The sequence below is a fragment of the Dendrobates tinctorius genome, unplaced genomic scaffold (genome assembly GCF_039654945.1).
Source record: "Dendrobates tinctorius isolate UK_male_01 unplaced genomic scaffold, ASM3965494v1 ptg000126l, whole genome shotgun sequence".
NCBI lineage: Eukaryota > Metazoa > Chordata > Amphibia > Anura > Dendrobatidae > Dendrobates > Dendrobates tinctorius.
This window is the reverse complement of record NW_027361794.1, coordinates 10,670,843-10,688,924: the sequence shown is the minus strand read 5'-3', so window position 1 is coordinate 10,688,924 and position 18,082 is coordinate 10,670,843. Positions and strand designations below refer to the sequence as shown.

Genomic DNA, 18,082 nt, shown 5'->3' with positions numbered 1-18,082 from the left:
GTCATTAAGGATAGATCTGTGAGCAATTGTATACCTTTTCCATTTATCAACAGGGACCAACTCCCTTGATTTCCTCATAACAGCCTCTTTTACATTGAAAAAATGTGACAGATGTCTCTTGGATGCTCAGGATCTGGGCCATGATTGCCTAGTGTACAGGGTGGGCCATTTATATGGGTACACCTAAATAAAATGGTAATGGTGGGTGATATCAACTTCCTGTTTGTGGCACATTAGTTTATGGGAGGGGGAAACTTTTCAAGATGGATGGTGAACATGGCAGCCATTTTGAAGTCGGCTATTTTGGATCCAACTTTATTTTTTTCAATGGGAAGTGGGTCATATGACATCAAACTTCTTGAGAATTTCACAAGAAAAAACAGTGGTGTGCTTGGTTTTAACATAAGTTTGTTCTTTCATAAGTTATTTACAAGTTTATGATCACTTATGACCACTCTGTATATCAGTTTCCAGTTCCTTATCAATAGGATCACCAAAGATATTATTGAATAATGTTTACAGTGTTGACTTAATCGCTTGTGCATTGATGCTTTTAGGTATACCCCTTATCTGGATATTATTGTGATGTTCTTGGTAATCAACCATATTAAGCAGACTGTTTATTTGCTGACTGTGAAGATCCATTGTTTATGACCATTTTGATGGCTCAAAACTTGTACAACAACATCCTGTAATCTTTGTATCTTTTTAGTAAGCTGTGACTATTCTAGAAGTGAGGGAACATATTTTAGTTGTGTATGTAGTCTTCAGCCTCTGTATATAAAGTTCAATTAGTATGGAAACACACAATATGATGTTTCAAATCAATTATGACATTCCCCATATCAAAATCTCCTGTGGCTAGGGCGGGAAGGGGGTAAATTTCACCGTGAAGCAAACACTGCTCAATGTGTGTGTGGGTGTCGGTGACAGAACAGGGAGATTGGTTGAGCTTTTTTCTTTTAAGGCCAACATTGAGAGAAGATGGTGTAGGACTTACAGGTTTGAGCTGTTAGGCATCATGAGGGATAAGGCTAGTTTCACACTAGCGTTTTTGAGCGCAGCGACGGCCTGCGCACGGCCGCCGCTAAGCCCCGCCCCTGCCTCGCCTCCGCCGGTAGCTCCGCCTACCGGCGCATGACGCTGCATGCGCCCTGCGTCCCCTATCTTTATCACTGGGGGCGCAGGCCGTGCGCAGTATGCATTTGGCGGCGCATGCGCCTTTTTGACCGTGTGCCAGCGCAACCAAACTGCAGCAGGTTGCGTTTGGCTCAGGTCGGCGCACCGTCAAAATGACGCATGCGCCGCCAAAGCATACTGCGCACGGCCTGCGCCCCCAGTGATAAAGATAGGGGACGCAGGGCGCATGCAGCATCATGCGCCAGTAGGCGGAGCTACCGACGGAGGCACGGCAGGGGGCGGGGCTTAGCGGCGGCCGTGCGCAGGCCGTCGCTGCGCTCAAAAACGCTAGTGTGAAACTAGCCTATGACTGCTTTTTTTAAATTGAGGTGAGGCAGTAATGGCTCTGGAGCAGGAAGATGAGCCATTCAATAAAAAAGGCTTCTACCCTGTGTGACTGCTCTGGTGACTAAGAAAAAAAAGATTTCTTGACAAAACATTACCCACATTGTGAACATGAAACAGGCTTCTCCCCTGTGTGAATTTTCTGGTGCCTATCAAGCTGCCCTTTCTGACTAAAACATTTCCCACATTCTGAACATGAAAAAGGCTTCTCTCCTGTATGAGTTCTATGGTGTCTATTAAGAAGGAATTTCCAGCCAAAACATTTTCCACATTCTGAACATGAAAAAGGCTTCTCCCCTGTGTGAGTTTTCTGGTGGCTATGAAGCTGCGCTTTCTGATTAAAACATTTCCCACATTCTGAACATGAAAAAGGCAACTCCCCTGTGTGAGTTCTCCGGTGGCTAACAAGTTGCCTTTTCCAATTAAAACATTTCCCACATTCTGAACATGAAAATGGTTTAACCCCTGTGTGGGTTCTCTGGTGGCTAACAAGCTGTGTTTTCCGGTTAAAACATTTCCCACATTCTGAACATGAAAAAGGCTTCTCCCCTGTGTGGGTTCTCTGGTGGTTATCAAGATTCGCTTTCCGGATAAAACATTTCCCACATTCTGAACATGAAAAAGGCTTTTCCCCTGTGTGAGTTCTCTGGTGGTTATCAAGATTCGCTTTCCGAATAAAACATTTCCCACATTCTGAGCATGAAAAAGGCTTCTCCCCTGTGTGGGTTCTCTGGTGGATAACAAGTTCCGCTTTACAGTTAAAACACTTCCCACATTCTGAACATGAAAAAGGCTTCTCCCCTGTGTGGGTTCTCTGGTGGATAACAAGTCGCGTTTTCCGGTTAAAACATTTCCCACATTCTGAACATGTAAAAGGCTTTTCCCCTGTGTGGGTTCTCTGGTGGATAACAAGTCGCGTTTTCCGGTTAAAACCTTTCCCACATTCTGAACATGTAAAAGGCTTTTCCCCTGTGTGAGTTCTCTGGTGGTTATAAAGATTCGCTTTTTGATTAAAACATTTCCCACATTCTGAACATGAAAAAGGCTTCTCCCCTGTGTGGGTTCTCTGGTGGATAACAAGTTCTGCATTACAGTTAAAACATTTCCCACATTCTGAACACGAAAAAGGCTTCTCCCCTGTGTGGGTTCTCTGGTGGCTAACAAGTTGCGTTTTTCGGTTAAAACATTTCCCACATTCTGAACATGAAAAAGGCTTTTCCCCTGTGTGAGTTCTCTGGTGGCTATCAAGAGTCGCTTTCCGATTAAAACATTTCCCACATTCTGAACATGAAAAAGGCTTCTCCCCTGTGTGGGTTCTCTGGTGGCTAACAAGGTGCGTTTTCTGATAAAAACATTTCCCACATTCTGAACATGAAAAAGGCTTCTCCCCTGTGTGGGTTCTCTGGTGGCTAACAAGGTGCGTTTTCTGATAAAAACATTTCCCACATTGTGAACATGAAAAAGGCTTCTCCCCTGTGTGGGTTCTCTGGTGGTTATCAAAACTATTCCAATATTCTGAACATGAAAATGGCTTCTTTGCTTTTGGAGCAATTTGTTTTTTAATGCTAAGTTTGTGACTTTGATTTTCCTTAGTAGTCAGTAATGAAGCACAAGACAGGACCTGTTTCAAAAGATCAGATGACAGATCATTGCTGTGAAGACATGACGGTATATCTGGAGTAATGGTATTCATTTCAATTGCATCCTGTGGGATCTCAAGATAATCTGATTTTAAAATTGAAGATATCAGCTGTCCCTCTAATCTCCTGGTACAGTCATCTGCCAAGAATAAAACCAATTATTATTTCATAATAAAAAATCTTGAATTTTACATTTTACTAATATTTCTACTTAAACTGTCAGTGAAAATGGCAAGCTATGTAAAAAGATTCAATTATTCACCAGGACAATGACAGTTCACAGTCTAATAGAAAACCCTCATAGGATGAACCAGTGGAGCCTGGTGTTCAACAACTGTTTATTCCAATATTTGGGAGGCAGAATGAACACACAGCCACCAATTTTATGTAGGTGAAAATAACACCAATAAAATCTTGTACTCATCTCGCAAAAAAAAAAAAAAAAAAGTCCCGACTCAGGTCCTTGCGTGGGGACTCAAAAGTCTTAGTTACTTACCGGTAACAGGATTTTTCTAAACCCATGACAGCACCACGAGGGAGGAGATCTGCCCACCAAGCACAGGAAACCTACAGGCTAAAGAGGTGGCACCTCTCCCTTGCATAAGTTGGATTACGAACCAGCGGAGGAAAAGAGGAGCAAAACGATGATTGCAAAAACATCATTGTTTATTAAATGTATTACAAAAAGTGCACATAATCACAATGAGGTGTCAATATAAAACAGATGAATATACACCCAAAAGACAACCCCTCACCAACCCAGATGGTATCAGTATCCTCCTGTGTAAGATATTGCTTAGTATGTCCACAGTTAAGGGGCTTAAATTAAATCAATCTGCATAAATGGACTGATTATATGATCAGAGAGATATGTAAGTGGCCCAAATTACTGTTACAAAATGGAATACACTGACTTAGTACTGCCCTAGAATGCAAGAGTAGATATGCCCACAATCAGCAATCACAGAAAACAAGTTAAATGTGGTCAAAACTGTGTCAAATATAGTGTGGCACTACCGCAGGGTGCGCAAGTAGGTTACCCAGACCAAAGTGAATAATAAAGTAACTTGGCACTCAACTAAATAATCCTTTGCAAATTAGATTTATTTTATAATTTATTGCAGTCCTGGAAACGTTTCGGCCTATTATCGGCCTTCCTCAGTCTGCCGACTGCTATCGCGAAATACTAATCCGGTACCCAAGTAAGGATTCCTATGGAGATTTCAGAATGTCATGTTGATCTAAATGGTATCTCCGGAATATTATAAGAGTGGATATACTGACTTAAATGCCTTGTTTAGATATGGAGGTGGCATACACAGGTGGGACGCGGTATTCCCCCTGACTCCAGCTGACGAGCGGGGGAATACCGCGTCCCACCTGTGTATGCCACCTCCATATCTAAACAAGGCATTTAAATCAGTATATCCACTCTTATAATAATACGAGATACCATTTAGATCAACATGACATTCTGAAATCTCCATAGGAATCCTTACTTGGGTACCGGATTAGTATTTCGCGATAGCAGTCGGCAGACTGAGGAAGGCCGATAATAGGCCGAAACGTTTCCAGGACTGCAATAAATTATAAAATAAATCTAATTTGCAAAGAATTATTCAGTTGAGTGCCAAGTTACTTTATTATTCAAATGTGGTCAAAAGACTTACCCGAGGATACGGGAGAGGGGAGGCGAGGGGGATACATTTAATAAGCAATGATGTTTTTGCAATCATCGTTTTGCTCCTCTTTTCCTCCGCTGGTTCATTGACTATTGGAGCAGATGTGGCTTTTACCCAGGGTGAACAAATGGTTTTGGCATCATCCCTAGACACTTTAGCCGTTTATATGGGATTTTTTGTTATTAATATGTACTTCTGTGTTTTTCAGTTTTTCCCAATTTTGACATGGATTTCCGCGCACGTGACCATACGTGGCGGGCACAGCTTAACGACGTGTTTCATGATAATACGGATGGGGCGTGTGGAGGCTCCATTACAGATCTACAGGGGACAATTTTTCGTTTTAAAGAATTATTACGCAAACGCGCCAAGATCTGGTGGAATCACAAGTTTCTGGATCAATACATCCAAAAAGACCTAATTCCGAGGGGACTCCGGATTCAGGTCTTCCATTCATTCCCAGTATCTGATGAGACTTTTAAGAACAAATGGGAGGAGCTGACCAATTCTTGATCTAAGGGATTCATGATTTTACTTAAACAAATGAATCATGATTCCCTTACTGCCATTGAAGCAGAAATTGACGAATTACAGGTCATTTTACAAAAAGATATGTCCAGTGATGCCTTTAAAAAGTTCAATGATCTTATGGACACTGAACTGCAAAAATGGGCCAAGGATATTCAGTCGAACAAGACAAAAAAATTTAAAAGAGACGTAGAAGATAAACAGCTATCTAGGGTTTATAGATGGCGGAATGAATTTGGTCACTCCTGTCCAAAATCCAGAAATACCCCTCTCCCGATCTAGATCGGCATCCATGCATTCAAACCTATCCAACAATGATGAGGACCCTGTGTCGGTGAATATGGGCTCTAGTGGTATCTCTAGTTCTATTTTATCTAAGAAAATTGAAACAAGACAGTCATCCAAAAACAAGGCGTCGGGATCAAGGGCGGCCTAGGCTGGCTCCCGAGGTGACCTACAGGTACTCAATCTCTCAACCCATGTGTTATCTGAGGCACAGGTGGAGGTCCTGGGCAAGGGTCTGACATTTGCACCAACTAATGCCTTTAATTATTTCACAGCCTTAAAAGATTTACAGCTGTTTTCACGGAAGCTTCTCTTGACGAGGCTTCATGCGAGAAATCATCTTTCTGAGACTATGAGTGATCTGGAGAGAGCTGCACTTCGGGATTTGGAGGACCTACTTGGGGAACAAAGTGGCCCTGACACAAGTAAGTTCCCCCCTTCAATTCAACCGAGATCGACTCATTTTCCCCCCTTGTCTGAGTCCTCCTATTGAGATTTTTACCAAGCTGGTAAGTGAGGATTTTAAAAAACTTTCCTCTAGGAGAAGGTTTGATAATTTGACATCAAAACAGCGACACGCCATCTCCCAATTACAATCTCTTAAAGATGTTGTAATTAAACCAGCAGACAAGGGGGGGAACGTAGTCATCTGGCCAAGCTGTAAATATGAACGTCAAGCATTCCGCCAGTTGAAAAATCTTGATACGTATAAAAAGCTCTCCTTTGATCCTAAGATCTCTTTCTCGCAGAAATTACAGCTGATTTTTGATAAGGCTGTGGAGAATGATATCATTACTAAAGAGATCTTTGATGGCTTAGTGGTCAGATCCCCCAGGACCCCCACCTTTTACCTCTTACCCAAAGTCCACAAGGATGCCCTCAACCCTCCTGGGCGCCCCAACGTGTCGGGTATTGGGGGATGTGCGAACCAGTATGTCAATTTGTTGACTATTACCTGTAACCATTGGTCGAGTCACTCCCCTCATATATACGTGACACGACGGACACCCTGGCGCGGTTTGACGGCATCCTCGTGGAACCACCTACCCTCCTGGTGACCGCCGACGTGGAGAGTCTCTATACCTGCATAGAAAAGACATGGGCTTGATGCTGTTCGCCGCTTCCTGGGGACCTCCGACCTGGATGGCTCCCTATGTGACCTTATCCTCGACCTGGTCGACATCGTGCTTTCCCACAACTTTTGTCTTTAAAGACATTTTTTATTTACAGCAGCGGGGCACAGCCATGGGGGAGGCCTGGGTGCCCTCGTACGCTAATCTCTTCCTGGGCGCCTGGGAGAGACTGATATTTGGCAACGAGGGGCCGCGGGGCGTCTCCCATGTGCTGTGCTGGTACCGTTATATAGATGACATATTTTTGTGGGATGGCACAGTCGAACAGCTCGAGGATTTCATGGGCAGCCTTAATGATATCTATAATATTCGCTTGACATATGCCTTTGACAGCAGGACTGTGGACTTCCTGGATGTCCGTCTGGAGGTTGATTCCAGCGGGCGCATCCAGAATGAAGTTTTCAGGAAGCCTACGTCTGTCAATGCGTTGCTACACGCTACATCTGCCCATGATCCTGCCACTGTTAGGGCCATCCCGGACAGTTTCTAAGGATGCGGCGAATCTGTTCCACTGATATTAAATTCAAAGAACAAGCTATGGACTTGAAAAATCGTTTCTTGGCACGTGGATACAGCCGGAGGTCCATAAAAGCTGGCTATGACAGGGCTAGACACACTCCACGCGGCACTTTATTACATACTACCAGGAGGGACAAAAAGATGGACGATGGTGGACCAGTTCGCTTTATCTCAACTTACAACCATGAGTGGCAGAACATGCGTGCCATATTAAATAGGCACTGGTCAATTCTGGGTACTGATTCAACCTTGGGGACCTTCCTGGGTCGCTCCCCTTCTATGACGCCTCGGAGATCTAGGAATCTCAATGACTTGTTAGTTCAGAACCACTACGTCCCTTCTCCTAAAAATTACTTTAGCACCAGGGGCCCCTTCCAGGGATCAATCCCCTGCGGGCACTGTCTTGCCTGCGCCAATGTCCTTCGCTGCTCTAGGTTTAGTTCATCTGATGGGACAAGGGATTTTCAGATAAGACAGAGGATCTCTTGTGGAACATCAAACGTGATCTATTATGCCACGTGCCCTTGTCCCAAGATATATGTGGACCTCACAACAAGAGAACTCAGGATTCGGGTGAGTGAGCATGTGCGGGACATTGGCGCGGCCAAGACAGTGTCCGAAATTGGGGATTTAAAGACTCTTCCCCGACATTTCAGATTATGTCATAACTGTGACAACTACTTTACTGAAAATCAGAGGGATTGATGCTTTACATATGGGGATTAGGGGTGGAGACTATAAAAAAAATCTTATCACAGATGGAAGTTAAATGGATTGTCCAATTGGACACAATAACCCCTAAGGAACTCAATGAAACATTGAGTTTCGCCCCATTTTTGTAACTCTGGTGTACTTTACAGTTGTATTCTGACATGATTGGTTGATCATTTTATTGTTGGACATGTGTAATTGTGGATTTGTCTAATAATATAGTTTCCTATAGTGGGTATCTTTCTTTTGATACACTGGAACTTGTATATATTATAATTATCCTCTTGTTCCTCCTCTGGCCCATATCACACTCAATTGTGTGGTCTGGCAGTATGTTTTTATTGTTTTTAATTCCTTTTTTAAATCTTTGCACTAATTTGGTTTGTTGGTTAATTCTTTTCATCTAGTGACCTTGAGGACTCCATATCTCCTTTGGACCTTTGCCTTGTATCGCGTCAACGTGGAACTAGATCCAATAACTAATTTCTGACGTTGAAGACCTTAGCCATACAGTGGGGAAAAAAAGTATTTAGTCAGTCAGCAATAGTGCAAGTTCCACCACTTAAAAAGATGAGAGGCGTCTGTAATTTACATCATAGGTAGGCCTCAACTATGGGAGACAAACTGAGAAAAAAATATCCAGAAAATCACATTGTCTGTTTTTTTTTCATTTTATTTGCATATTATGGTGGAAAATAAGTATTTGGTCAGAAACAAAATTTCATCTCAATACTTTGTGATATATCCTTTGTTGGCAATGACAGAGGTCAAACGTTTTCTGTAAGTCTTCACAAGGTTGCCACACACTGTTGTTGGTATGTTGGCCCATTCCTCCATGCAGATCTCCTCTAGAGCAGTGATGTTTTTGGCTTTTCGCTTGGCAACACGGACTTTCAACTCCCTCCAAAGGTTTTCTATAGGGTTGAGATCTGGAGACTGGCTAGGCCACTCCAGGACCTTGAAATGCTTCTTACGAAGCCACTCCTTCGTTGCCCTGGCGGTGTGCTTTGGATCATTGTCATGTTGAAAGACCCAGCCACGTTTCATCTTCAATGGCCTTGCTGATGGAAGGAGGTTTGCACTCAAAATCTCACGATACATGGCCCCATTCATTCTTTCATTTACCCGGATCAGTCGTCCTGGCCCCTTTGCAGAGAAACAGCCCCAAAGCATGATGTTTTCACCACCATGCTTTACAGTAGGTATGGTGTTTGATGGATGCAACTCAGTATTCTTTTTCCTCCAAACACGACAAGTTGTGTTTCTACCAAACAGTTCCAGTTTGGTTTCATCAGACCATAGGACATTCTCCCAAAACTCCTCTGGATCATCCAAATGCTCTCTAGCAATCTTCAGACGGGCCCGGACATGTACAGGCTTAAGCAGTGGGACACGTCTGGCACTGCAGGATCTGAGTCCATGGTGGCGTAGTGTGTTACTTATGGTAGGCCTTGTTACATTGGTCCCAGCTCTCTGCAGTTCATTCACTAGGTCCCCACGCGTGGTTCTGGGATTTTTGCTCACCGTTCTTGTGATCATTCTGACCCCACGGGGTGGGATTTTGCGTGGAGCACCAGATTGAGGGAGATTATCAGTGGTCTTGTATGTCTTCCATTTTCTAATTATTGCTCCCACAGTTGATTTCTTCACTCCAAGCTGGTTGGCTATTGCAGATTCAGTCTTCCCAGCCTGGTGCAGGGCTACAATTTTGTTTCTGGTGTCCTTTGACAGCTCTTTGGTCTTCACCATAGTGGAGTTTGGAGTCAGACTGTTTGAGGGTGTGCACAGGTGTCTTTTTATACTGATAACAAGTTTAAACAGGTGCCATTACTACAGGTAATGAGTGGAGGAAAGAGGAGACTCTTAAAGAAGAAGTTACAGGTCTGTGAGAGCCAGAAATCTTGATTGCTTGTTTCTGACCAAATACTTATTTTCCACCATAATATGCAAATAAAATGAAAAAAAAACAGACAATGTGATTTTCTGGATTTTTTTTTCTCAGTTTGTCTCCCATAGTTGAGGTCCACCTATGATGTAAATTACAGACGCCTCTCATCTTTTTAAGTGGTGGAACTTGCACTATTGCTGACTGACTAAATACTTTTTTTCCCCACTGTATATATATATATATATATATAGGTTTCTTCATGGCCATTTTTTTTGTACATTATTTCTAATCAACTTGAGGATCCTTTATGGTGTTCTTGTACTTGAAAATTATATTGGCCAATTTAAAACGTATCTTTTATTATGGGACTCTGACTATTTTATGATTCTAATGAGCTTATATACTACTATCCCATTATACCCATTTGATACGTGAAAAAATCTTCGGTCTTCCGTATATGACTTTATGGCTTTAATACTTATATAAATGGATATCTCTTTTCACATTATTTGTAGGGATCTTTGAATATTCATATATGATAAGATCGTGCCCATATCATTGCATACTAGCTGCGAAGGCACTATAATTACTTACCTATAATTGATCTATATATTATTGTTTCCTGGCATATAAGGGTGCTTTTGTAATAACATATTGTGGGGGATCTCTAATGACATGAGGTAATATAATTATAATGGGTGGCATTGGTTGATCTGCTTGGGTGTTCCCTTAGTGTTATGTTTTATTATGCCCATAAATTATTATCTCTGCCCTTATATTCAAAAAATCCCCATTTCCTGTGCATATTCTGCCACCTTATGCCTGCCCTATATGACGGTATATCTATATTGACCCTACAGGGAATCGATCCACAGGGAGCTGTGCGCGTCGCTCTGTGGGGGCTTTGTGCCGCTTACAGATGGGTGTCTCCACGCTGGATGTGGATGTCTGGATCTTTCCTTGACCGGCATCTTCTCCCAGCGTGACGCCTGTTCTGTATGACGGCGCTGGCTGACCTCAGCGCGCATGCGCCGACGATGCTCCACTGATTGGCCGATTACGGTCACATGACTGCGGTCAAAGGGTACTTTAAGGTCCTGTGGAGATAGGAATGGTATGTCCTTGATAAAGCGGCCTCATAGCGCCGCGAAACACGCGTCGGGGGTCACTGCCAGACGCTCTCCCTCGCCTCCCCTCTCCCGTATCCTCGGGTAAGTCTTTTGACCACACAACTTGCTTTCTGTGATTGCTGATTGTAGGCATATCTACTCTTGCATTCTAGGGCGGTACTACTTCAGTGTATTCCATTTTGTAACGGTAATTTGGGCCACTTACACATCTCTCTGATCATATAATCAGTCCATTTATGCAGATTGATTTAAGCCCCTTAACTGTGGACATACTAAGCAATATCTTACACAGGAGGATACTGATACCATCTGGGTTGGTGAGGGGTTGTCTTTTGGGTGTGTATTCATCTGTTTTATATTGACACCTCATTGTGATTATGTGCACTTTTTGTAATACATTTAATAAACAATGATGTTTTTGCAATCATCGTTTTACTCCTCTTTTCCTCTGCTGGTTCATGGACTATTGGAGCAGATGTGGCTTTTACCCAGGGTGAACAAATGGTTTTGGCATCATCCCTGGGCACTTTAGCCGTTTATATGGGATTTTTGTTATTAATAAGTTGGATTACACAGCATGTGAGGACCTCCAATGCTTATTAATAAAATCATCATAAAATAACTAACACCACCTAATAAACTAAAAGTGTGGAAACACCGCTAGCGAAAGTAGTGCTCAACCACACGTAATGGGAGCGAATATAAGAGTGCTGTCATGGAATCCGAAAAATCATGTTACCAAGTAAGTAACCAAGACTTTATCACCCATGACAGCACAATGATATTCACAGAGAAATATAATAATCTAAGGTGGGACTACCACCTGGAGCACCCCTGCCCAAAGGTGAGGTTGGAGGACATACCCATATCCAATCTATAGTGCATATAGAAGCTAGAGAGGACCAGGTTGCTGCCTTACAGATGTCTTCTAACGAGTCGTCTGACCTCTCTGCCCAGGAGGATGCCACGGCTTGAGTAGAATGAGCCTTGAGATGTTACGGGGCCATCCTGCCACTTGCCAAGTAGGCTAGAGAAATGTCCTCTGTAATCCACCTAGCAATTGTGGGTTTTGAGGCTCTACACCCTTTCCTAAAATTCTGGAGGGAAACAAACCAAGACCTATCCTTTCTCCAGTGTTTCAAAGTGGACAGGTATCCATTTGCACATATCCTATCATCCAAAGTATGCAGTTTTTCCTCCTTCTGGTTCTTTGGATTGGAACAAAAAGAGGGGAGGTCGACTTCTTGTAGCCTGGAATCACGGCGCTACTTTGTAAGGGATTAAAGATTACCCTATCGTCTAGAATTTGGGTGAATGGTGGCGCTATAGAAAGAGCCTGAATATCACTGACTATTCTGGCTGATGTCAATGCTACCAGCAGACCTGTTTTAAGCAAAAGAACCTTCAGTGATGCTGATTCCATAGGTTCAAAAGGAGCGTCCGTTAAGGCTGTCAGGACCAGATTTAAGTCCCAAGATACAAAGTTTACTTTAGAAATGGTTCTAGATTTTAACGATGCTTGAAACCCAATATTACCGGCCACATCACAGCTGTACACAGCCCCGAGAGCTGCCACGTGCACTCGTGGTACTTGGTGGACAAACCTAATTCAAGGCTTTCTGCAAAAATTCGGTGGTCCATCTTTGACCCTAGAACTTGAAGATTATAAAAATTTTCTCCATGTCCTAGCATATATCCTGGTCGTGACTGCTTTCCTACTTGGAAGCAGAGTGGATACAAGATTTGGAAAAAAAACTCTCTCCCTTAACAGCGCACTTTTACATTTCCACACCGTCAAGTGAAGGTTGGCTGCTTGCAGATGTAAGGCTAGTTTCACACTAGCGTTCGTGGGCGCAGCGCAGGGCCGCCGCTAAGTCCCACCCCGGCCGCGCCCCCTCCGGTCAGTTCCTCCTCTGAATGCATGAGGCTGCATGCAATCAGAGTATCCTATATTTAGCGTTGGATATGCTGATCGTGCGCTGGTCTGATTTTGCTGGTGCTGCGCCCAGTGCACAAAAACGCACTGTGTTGCATTTTTGTGCTCTGGGCGCAGCGCCAGCAAAATCAGACCAGCGCACGATCCGCGTATCCAACGCTAAATATAGGATACGCTGATCGCATGCAGCCTCATGCGATCAGAGGAGGAACTGACTGGAGGGGGCGCAGCCGGGGGCGGGGCTTAGCGGCGGCCCTGCGCCCACGAACGCTAGTGTGAAACTAGCCTAACACTGGCCCCTGAGAAAGCAGTTTCAACACCTCCGAGAGAACCCATGGATTGGACACCTACATCCTTCTTAGCGATGAAAACCATGGTCTTTTAGGCCAGAAGGGAGCAATCAACACAATCTTTGTCCTGTCCTCCCTGATTTTTCTTATGACTAGTGGGATCCAGGCTATTGAAGGGAACGCGTATGCCAGGCTAAAGTCCCAGGAGGCCCGGAATGCGCCTACTACTAAGGGATCCTCCCTGGGGTCCAGGGAAAACACCTTTACCTGTTTAGTCTGCTTGTAAAAAGGTCTATGATCGAGACACCACATCCGAACTATATGATTGAAGATTTCATGACTCAGTTTCCACTCCCCTTGATTTATATAGGCCACTGATAATTGATTATCCAAGAGGATTGTGTCATGCAGGCTCTGTAGGGATATAAGACAATTATTTACAGCCTTCTCTACTGCCAGCAATTCCTTTGCATTTGACAACAGTGTCTTCTCACTCCTAGTCCATACTCCCTGGACCAATACTCTTCCTTGATGAACCCTGTGGCGACACGGTGGTCAATGGGTGCTCCAGTCCGCTGGCCCAGCTGTCTTTAGAAAGACTGCATGGACCAGGGCTCATACCACTGAACACTCATGCTCTCTCCCTGTGGGCAGAACACTACTCAGACAACACAGGGTGAGGGTAAAACAGTGTGGCAATAATTTATTGAACCACCAACATGCAATAGCTTACAGAACAGTCCCAGCAAATACCCAAGATGGTGCAAATTACAGAGGCTCACACTTCTGCTGACTCGCTGGGATTAGAGCTGCTTACAGTGCCAAATACCCCCACCAGAGGCTCCAAGCCTTTGGCAGGCCCCCACAGAGAGGAGGTAACAACAAGTTTAGGAAGCTAAATAAAAGGAGTGAGGTATGTGGCCAGGTGACCCGATTGTCCCAACCTGGGTTCTTTAAGACGTCTCTGGGGTTTCAGTGATGGTCAATGAAGCAGTCCTGTGTTTTTCAAGCCAGGGCCATAGTCCCCTAACCTAATCTCCTGTAGGGTGACACAGACCAGAAGAAAAAGTCTCTTTACATAGTTCACAACTTGCCTTCAACCAGCATCCAGAGGTCAGGGAAAGATGTGAATGAGGCCAACTTGCATTGTTTGATTGTGTAATCTATTTGCATAGTTTTTCCTCTGTTTGGGAATTCCAACAAACTGTCTAGCATGGACAATCTATGTAATCAACGTATCATCAAACATCATTGTTCAGTAACCATGCATTACTGTTTTGCAAAGATAACAGAAAATAAACTGTAGGAGACAATATTAGAGGTAAATATTCATCCTACAAAAAGAGTCAATACTTCAAACAGTTTATGATTCTGGGCCTACACAATTTACATCTGGCATACTTAGGAAGAAATGCGGTGTTGTCACATTCTTTCCCCTTCTTAATTAGCCCTGAAGACTGCTGGATCCTGTAATGGGTCGCTGCTGACGTTGCTTCCAGACGTGAAAGGCTTCCAGTCATCCTTCTCTACTTGTTGGGACAGTCCATCGGCATTTCCATGATCTTTTCCCTTTTTATGGGAGACAGAAAAATGATAGGACTGTAAGGCCAGACTCCATCTAAATAAACCTCCGTTGTCCCAAGCAGTCCGATTTAGCCAACTTAAAGGGATTATGGTCGGTTAGGACAGTGAATTCCTTGCTGTATAGGTAGGGCTGCAAATTCTTTAGGGCCCAGACTATGGCCAAGCATTTGTTTTCTACTATGGCTTATGCCCTCTCCCGGTCCAACAGTTTTCGGGTGTTCCTGACCATCGTCCCCCACTTGACTGAGGACAGCTCCCAATCCGATGTCAGATGCATCTATTTAGACAATGAACCGACGGTGGAAGTCAGGAGCAGTCAGGACTGGGCTTTGGGCTAGCTGGTTTTTCAACTGGAGGAACGTGGATTTGCACTCTGGGGTCCAGATGAGATTGCGGGCATATCGTTTGGTGGTAAGCTCAGTGAGGGGCTTTGCTACTGTACTGTTACTAGGTAAACATTCGATAATAGTTTGCGGTCCCTAGGAAGGCACGTACCTGTTTTGGTTGGCTGGGCAAGGCCACTGGGTAATGGCTTCTACTTTTGCAGGTTCGGGACAAATGCACCCACTTCCCACCCGATGTCTAAAGGTATACTCTGCCATCCTCATCAGGCACTTGTCAGATCTGATGGTAAGCTAGGCTTTTGCTACCCTCTACAGCACCTGGGACATGTTGAAGATGCTCTTCCAGGTCGGCCCAGACATACCTCTATTAACAGGTCCACCATCCTTTGGAAGGTAGCCGGGGCATTTTCATCCCAAATGGCATGCTGGAAAATTCATACAGGCCAAAGGGGGTGATGAATGCAAACTTCTCTTGAACCAGTGTCCCTTGCTCAAATCCATGGTAGATATGAACCGAGATCTGCCTATTAGTTCATCCACCCGAGGCATGGGGTACGCGTCTAACGGTGACCTCATTGAGTCACCTGTAGATCACACAGAAGCAAGTACTTTTGTCTTTCTTGGGCACCAACACTACACTGGCTGCCCATGGGATAAGGGAAGGAACTATGACCCCCATATTCAACATGTCATCCACTTTAGCCTTCGTCATTTCCAACACTGGAGGTGTCACCTGGTAGGCAGGTTGTCGGGAGTTGAGTAGCTACCCCTGTGTTAACATGATGCTGGACCAAGGGAGTTCGACCAGGACTACTTGTGAACGGGGAGCCATATGTTCCAAGCAGTTTTGTTAATTACTGCTTCTGTAATGGAGCAAGCCGCTCCCCCAATAGGACATCCGATACCCCTATTCCTCTTTTGGATTCCACCAATAAGTCTGGGATCTGGTCCAGATCTAGGTCATCTAAAGGGGGACAACAAACTGCTCAGTTGGTAACTTCCCTTTCCTCATAAGCTTTTAGCCCATTAACATGATAGGACCATGCACACAAACCTGCTAGGATCCAATGCCACGGTGTAATCAGTCTCCCTGCCTTTTCTAGTGATGGTAAATGGACCTGCCCACATAGCTTGCAGCATGTTTTTGCGTACTGGTACTAGTACTATAACCTATTGTCCACAGGAAATTCTCGTAATCTGGTAGCATGGTTGTAACACCATTGTTGCCTTTACTGTGATACTTCTAAATTCACATGGGCTAAGGCTGTGAGGTACCTCATCTTCTCCCTAAACTTTTGGACATACTCTAGAATGGGAACCTCTTCTGTGGGAAAAGTGCCCTCCCAACTCTCTCACTAGCTCCAATGACCCTCTTACTTTTCGACTGTACAGCAATTTAAAAGGAGAACCCGGTAGAATCCTGCGGCACCTCCCGGTAAGCTAACATGAGCTGCTGTAGGTTTTTCTCCCAGTCCCCCCCTCACACTCCACATACCAACTAATGAAGCTGCTCGTTAGTTTCGGGGTGGTGTATGCATGGGACGGATATCAGGTTTCTCCCAAAGGGTCTGAATCAGCTCGCTTTGGAACTGGGTCACTTGGTCGGTCAATATCTCCTGTGGAAACCCTACTAGACTAAAAATTTCAAGTAGAGCTTGGATGACAGGGCAATGGCCTCCGGATAGCGGGTGGCAAAGTCAACTAGAATGAGGATGAAACTCTTTCCGCTGCAGCTGGGGATAGCAGAAGGGCCCTCTATGGCAACCCTCTGAAATGGTTCACCCATAAAGGGCATGAGTTGGAGTGGGGCACAACAGGGTGCTTTCCCCATGCATTGACAAACTGGACTAGAAGCTTGGTATTTTTCGCACCTCGAGTGACCTTTGGTAAAAAAAAAAACTATGCAGCAGTTAAGCCCAGGTCTTTCTGACCCCCATGTGCCCAGAGGCAGGGACATCATGTGCCAAGCACAGGAGTTGGAGTCGATACTGCTGGGGCACCCCAAGTTGATGGACATAGGTCCAGGGTTTCTCTGGGCAGGATGTGGGCTTTTCCCAATATAGCAGTCCATTCTCCCATATATACACCTCCCTCTGATTTCTCTCCCCAGGTCAAGAGGCCGTACTGCGGGCAAACTGTAGGATGGGGTCTGTGACTTGGGCTTCCCTAAACTCCTTGCTATCTGTCTCCCCCCAGTAAATGGCAGCAGTCTGGTCAGGTGTACTCACCGACGTCGGCTCAGTGGAGGTTGATGGAGGCTTGGTGTGTCGGTTATCCTCTGGATGGGTAGCAGACGGATCCACATTACAGTGTTGCTTGGCTTAGCTGTGGGTGATGACAGTGACAAATTGGCTGGACAGTCCTTGTCAGAGGTCATTCCCCAAAAAAACAGGTGAGGGGATGCAGTCCACAGGTCCTACTCCGAGCTCTCCCTGGTCAGTAATAGTTCAGCTGCACACAGGCTAGAGGCATTTCCGAGCGCTGACCTTCAGCCAGGGAGATGGTCACTTGGCAGCCTGGTAAAGTGTTCAGGTGGGACAATATCTGGGTTGACCAGGGTGATGGTGGACCCAGTGCCCCGAAGTCCCTGGCCTGGATATCACTAACATTAACAGGCTGGATGTGGCATAGGAGGTTGGCTGGTGTAGGGTGGCCATCCCGCCATAGAGTATGAATGGGATATATCACTGATGCTGGTGTATCCTGGGAATAGCAACCCTCAGACCCTGTTGGCTCATTTTGGCAGATGTTGACCGGCTGAGCTGGCAGATGGGCTCCAGATATGAGTCCCCGGCCTTGGAAACAATCTTTGGCAACGTGTCCAATGCGCCCACATGTGTAACAGCACCATGGATTAGGCAAATCATAGGTACTCTTGGTAATTCTTT

At 44.8% G+C, this 18,082-nt stretch overlaps 1 protein-coding gene across 2 annotated transcripts in view; it reads right to left on the bottom strand.

Annotated features, from left to right (window-relative positions):
- Positions 1-1,433: 1,433 nt before the first annotated feature.
- LOC141047288 (uncharacterized) overlaps positions 1,434-18,082 on the bottom strand; it is a 67,125-nt gene continuing 50,476 nt past the window's right edge. For both annotated transcript variants that reach the window (XM_073542333.1, XM_073542334.1), the window contains one exon: positions 1,434-3,303. In XM_073542333.1, the coding sequence (XP_073398434.1) occupies positions 1,619-3,303 (1,685 nt within the window). In that variant the 3' untranslated portion in view covers positions 1,434-1,618. The remainder of the gene's footprint in view (positions 3,304-18,082) is intronic.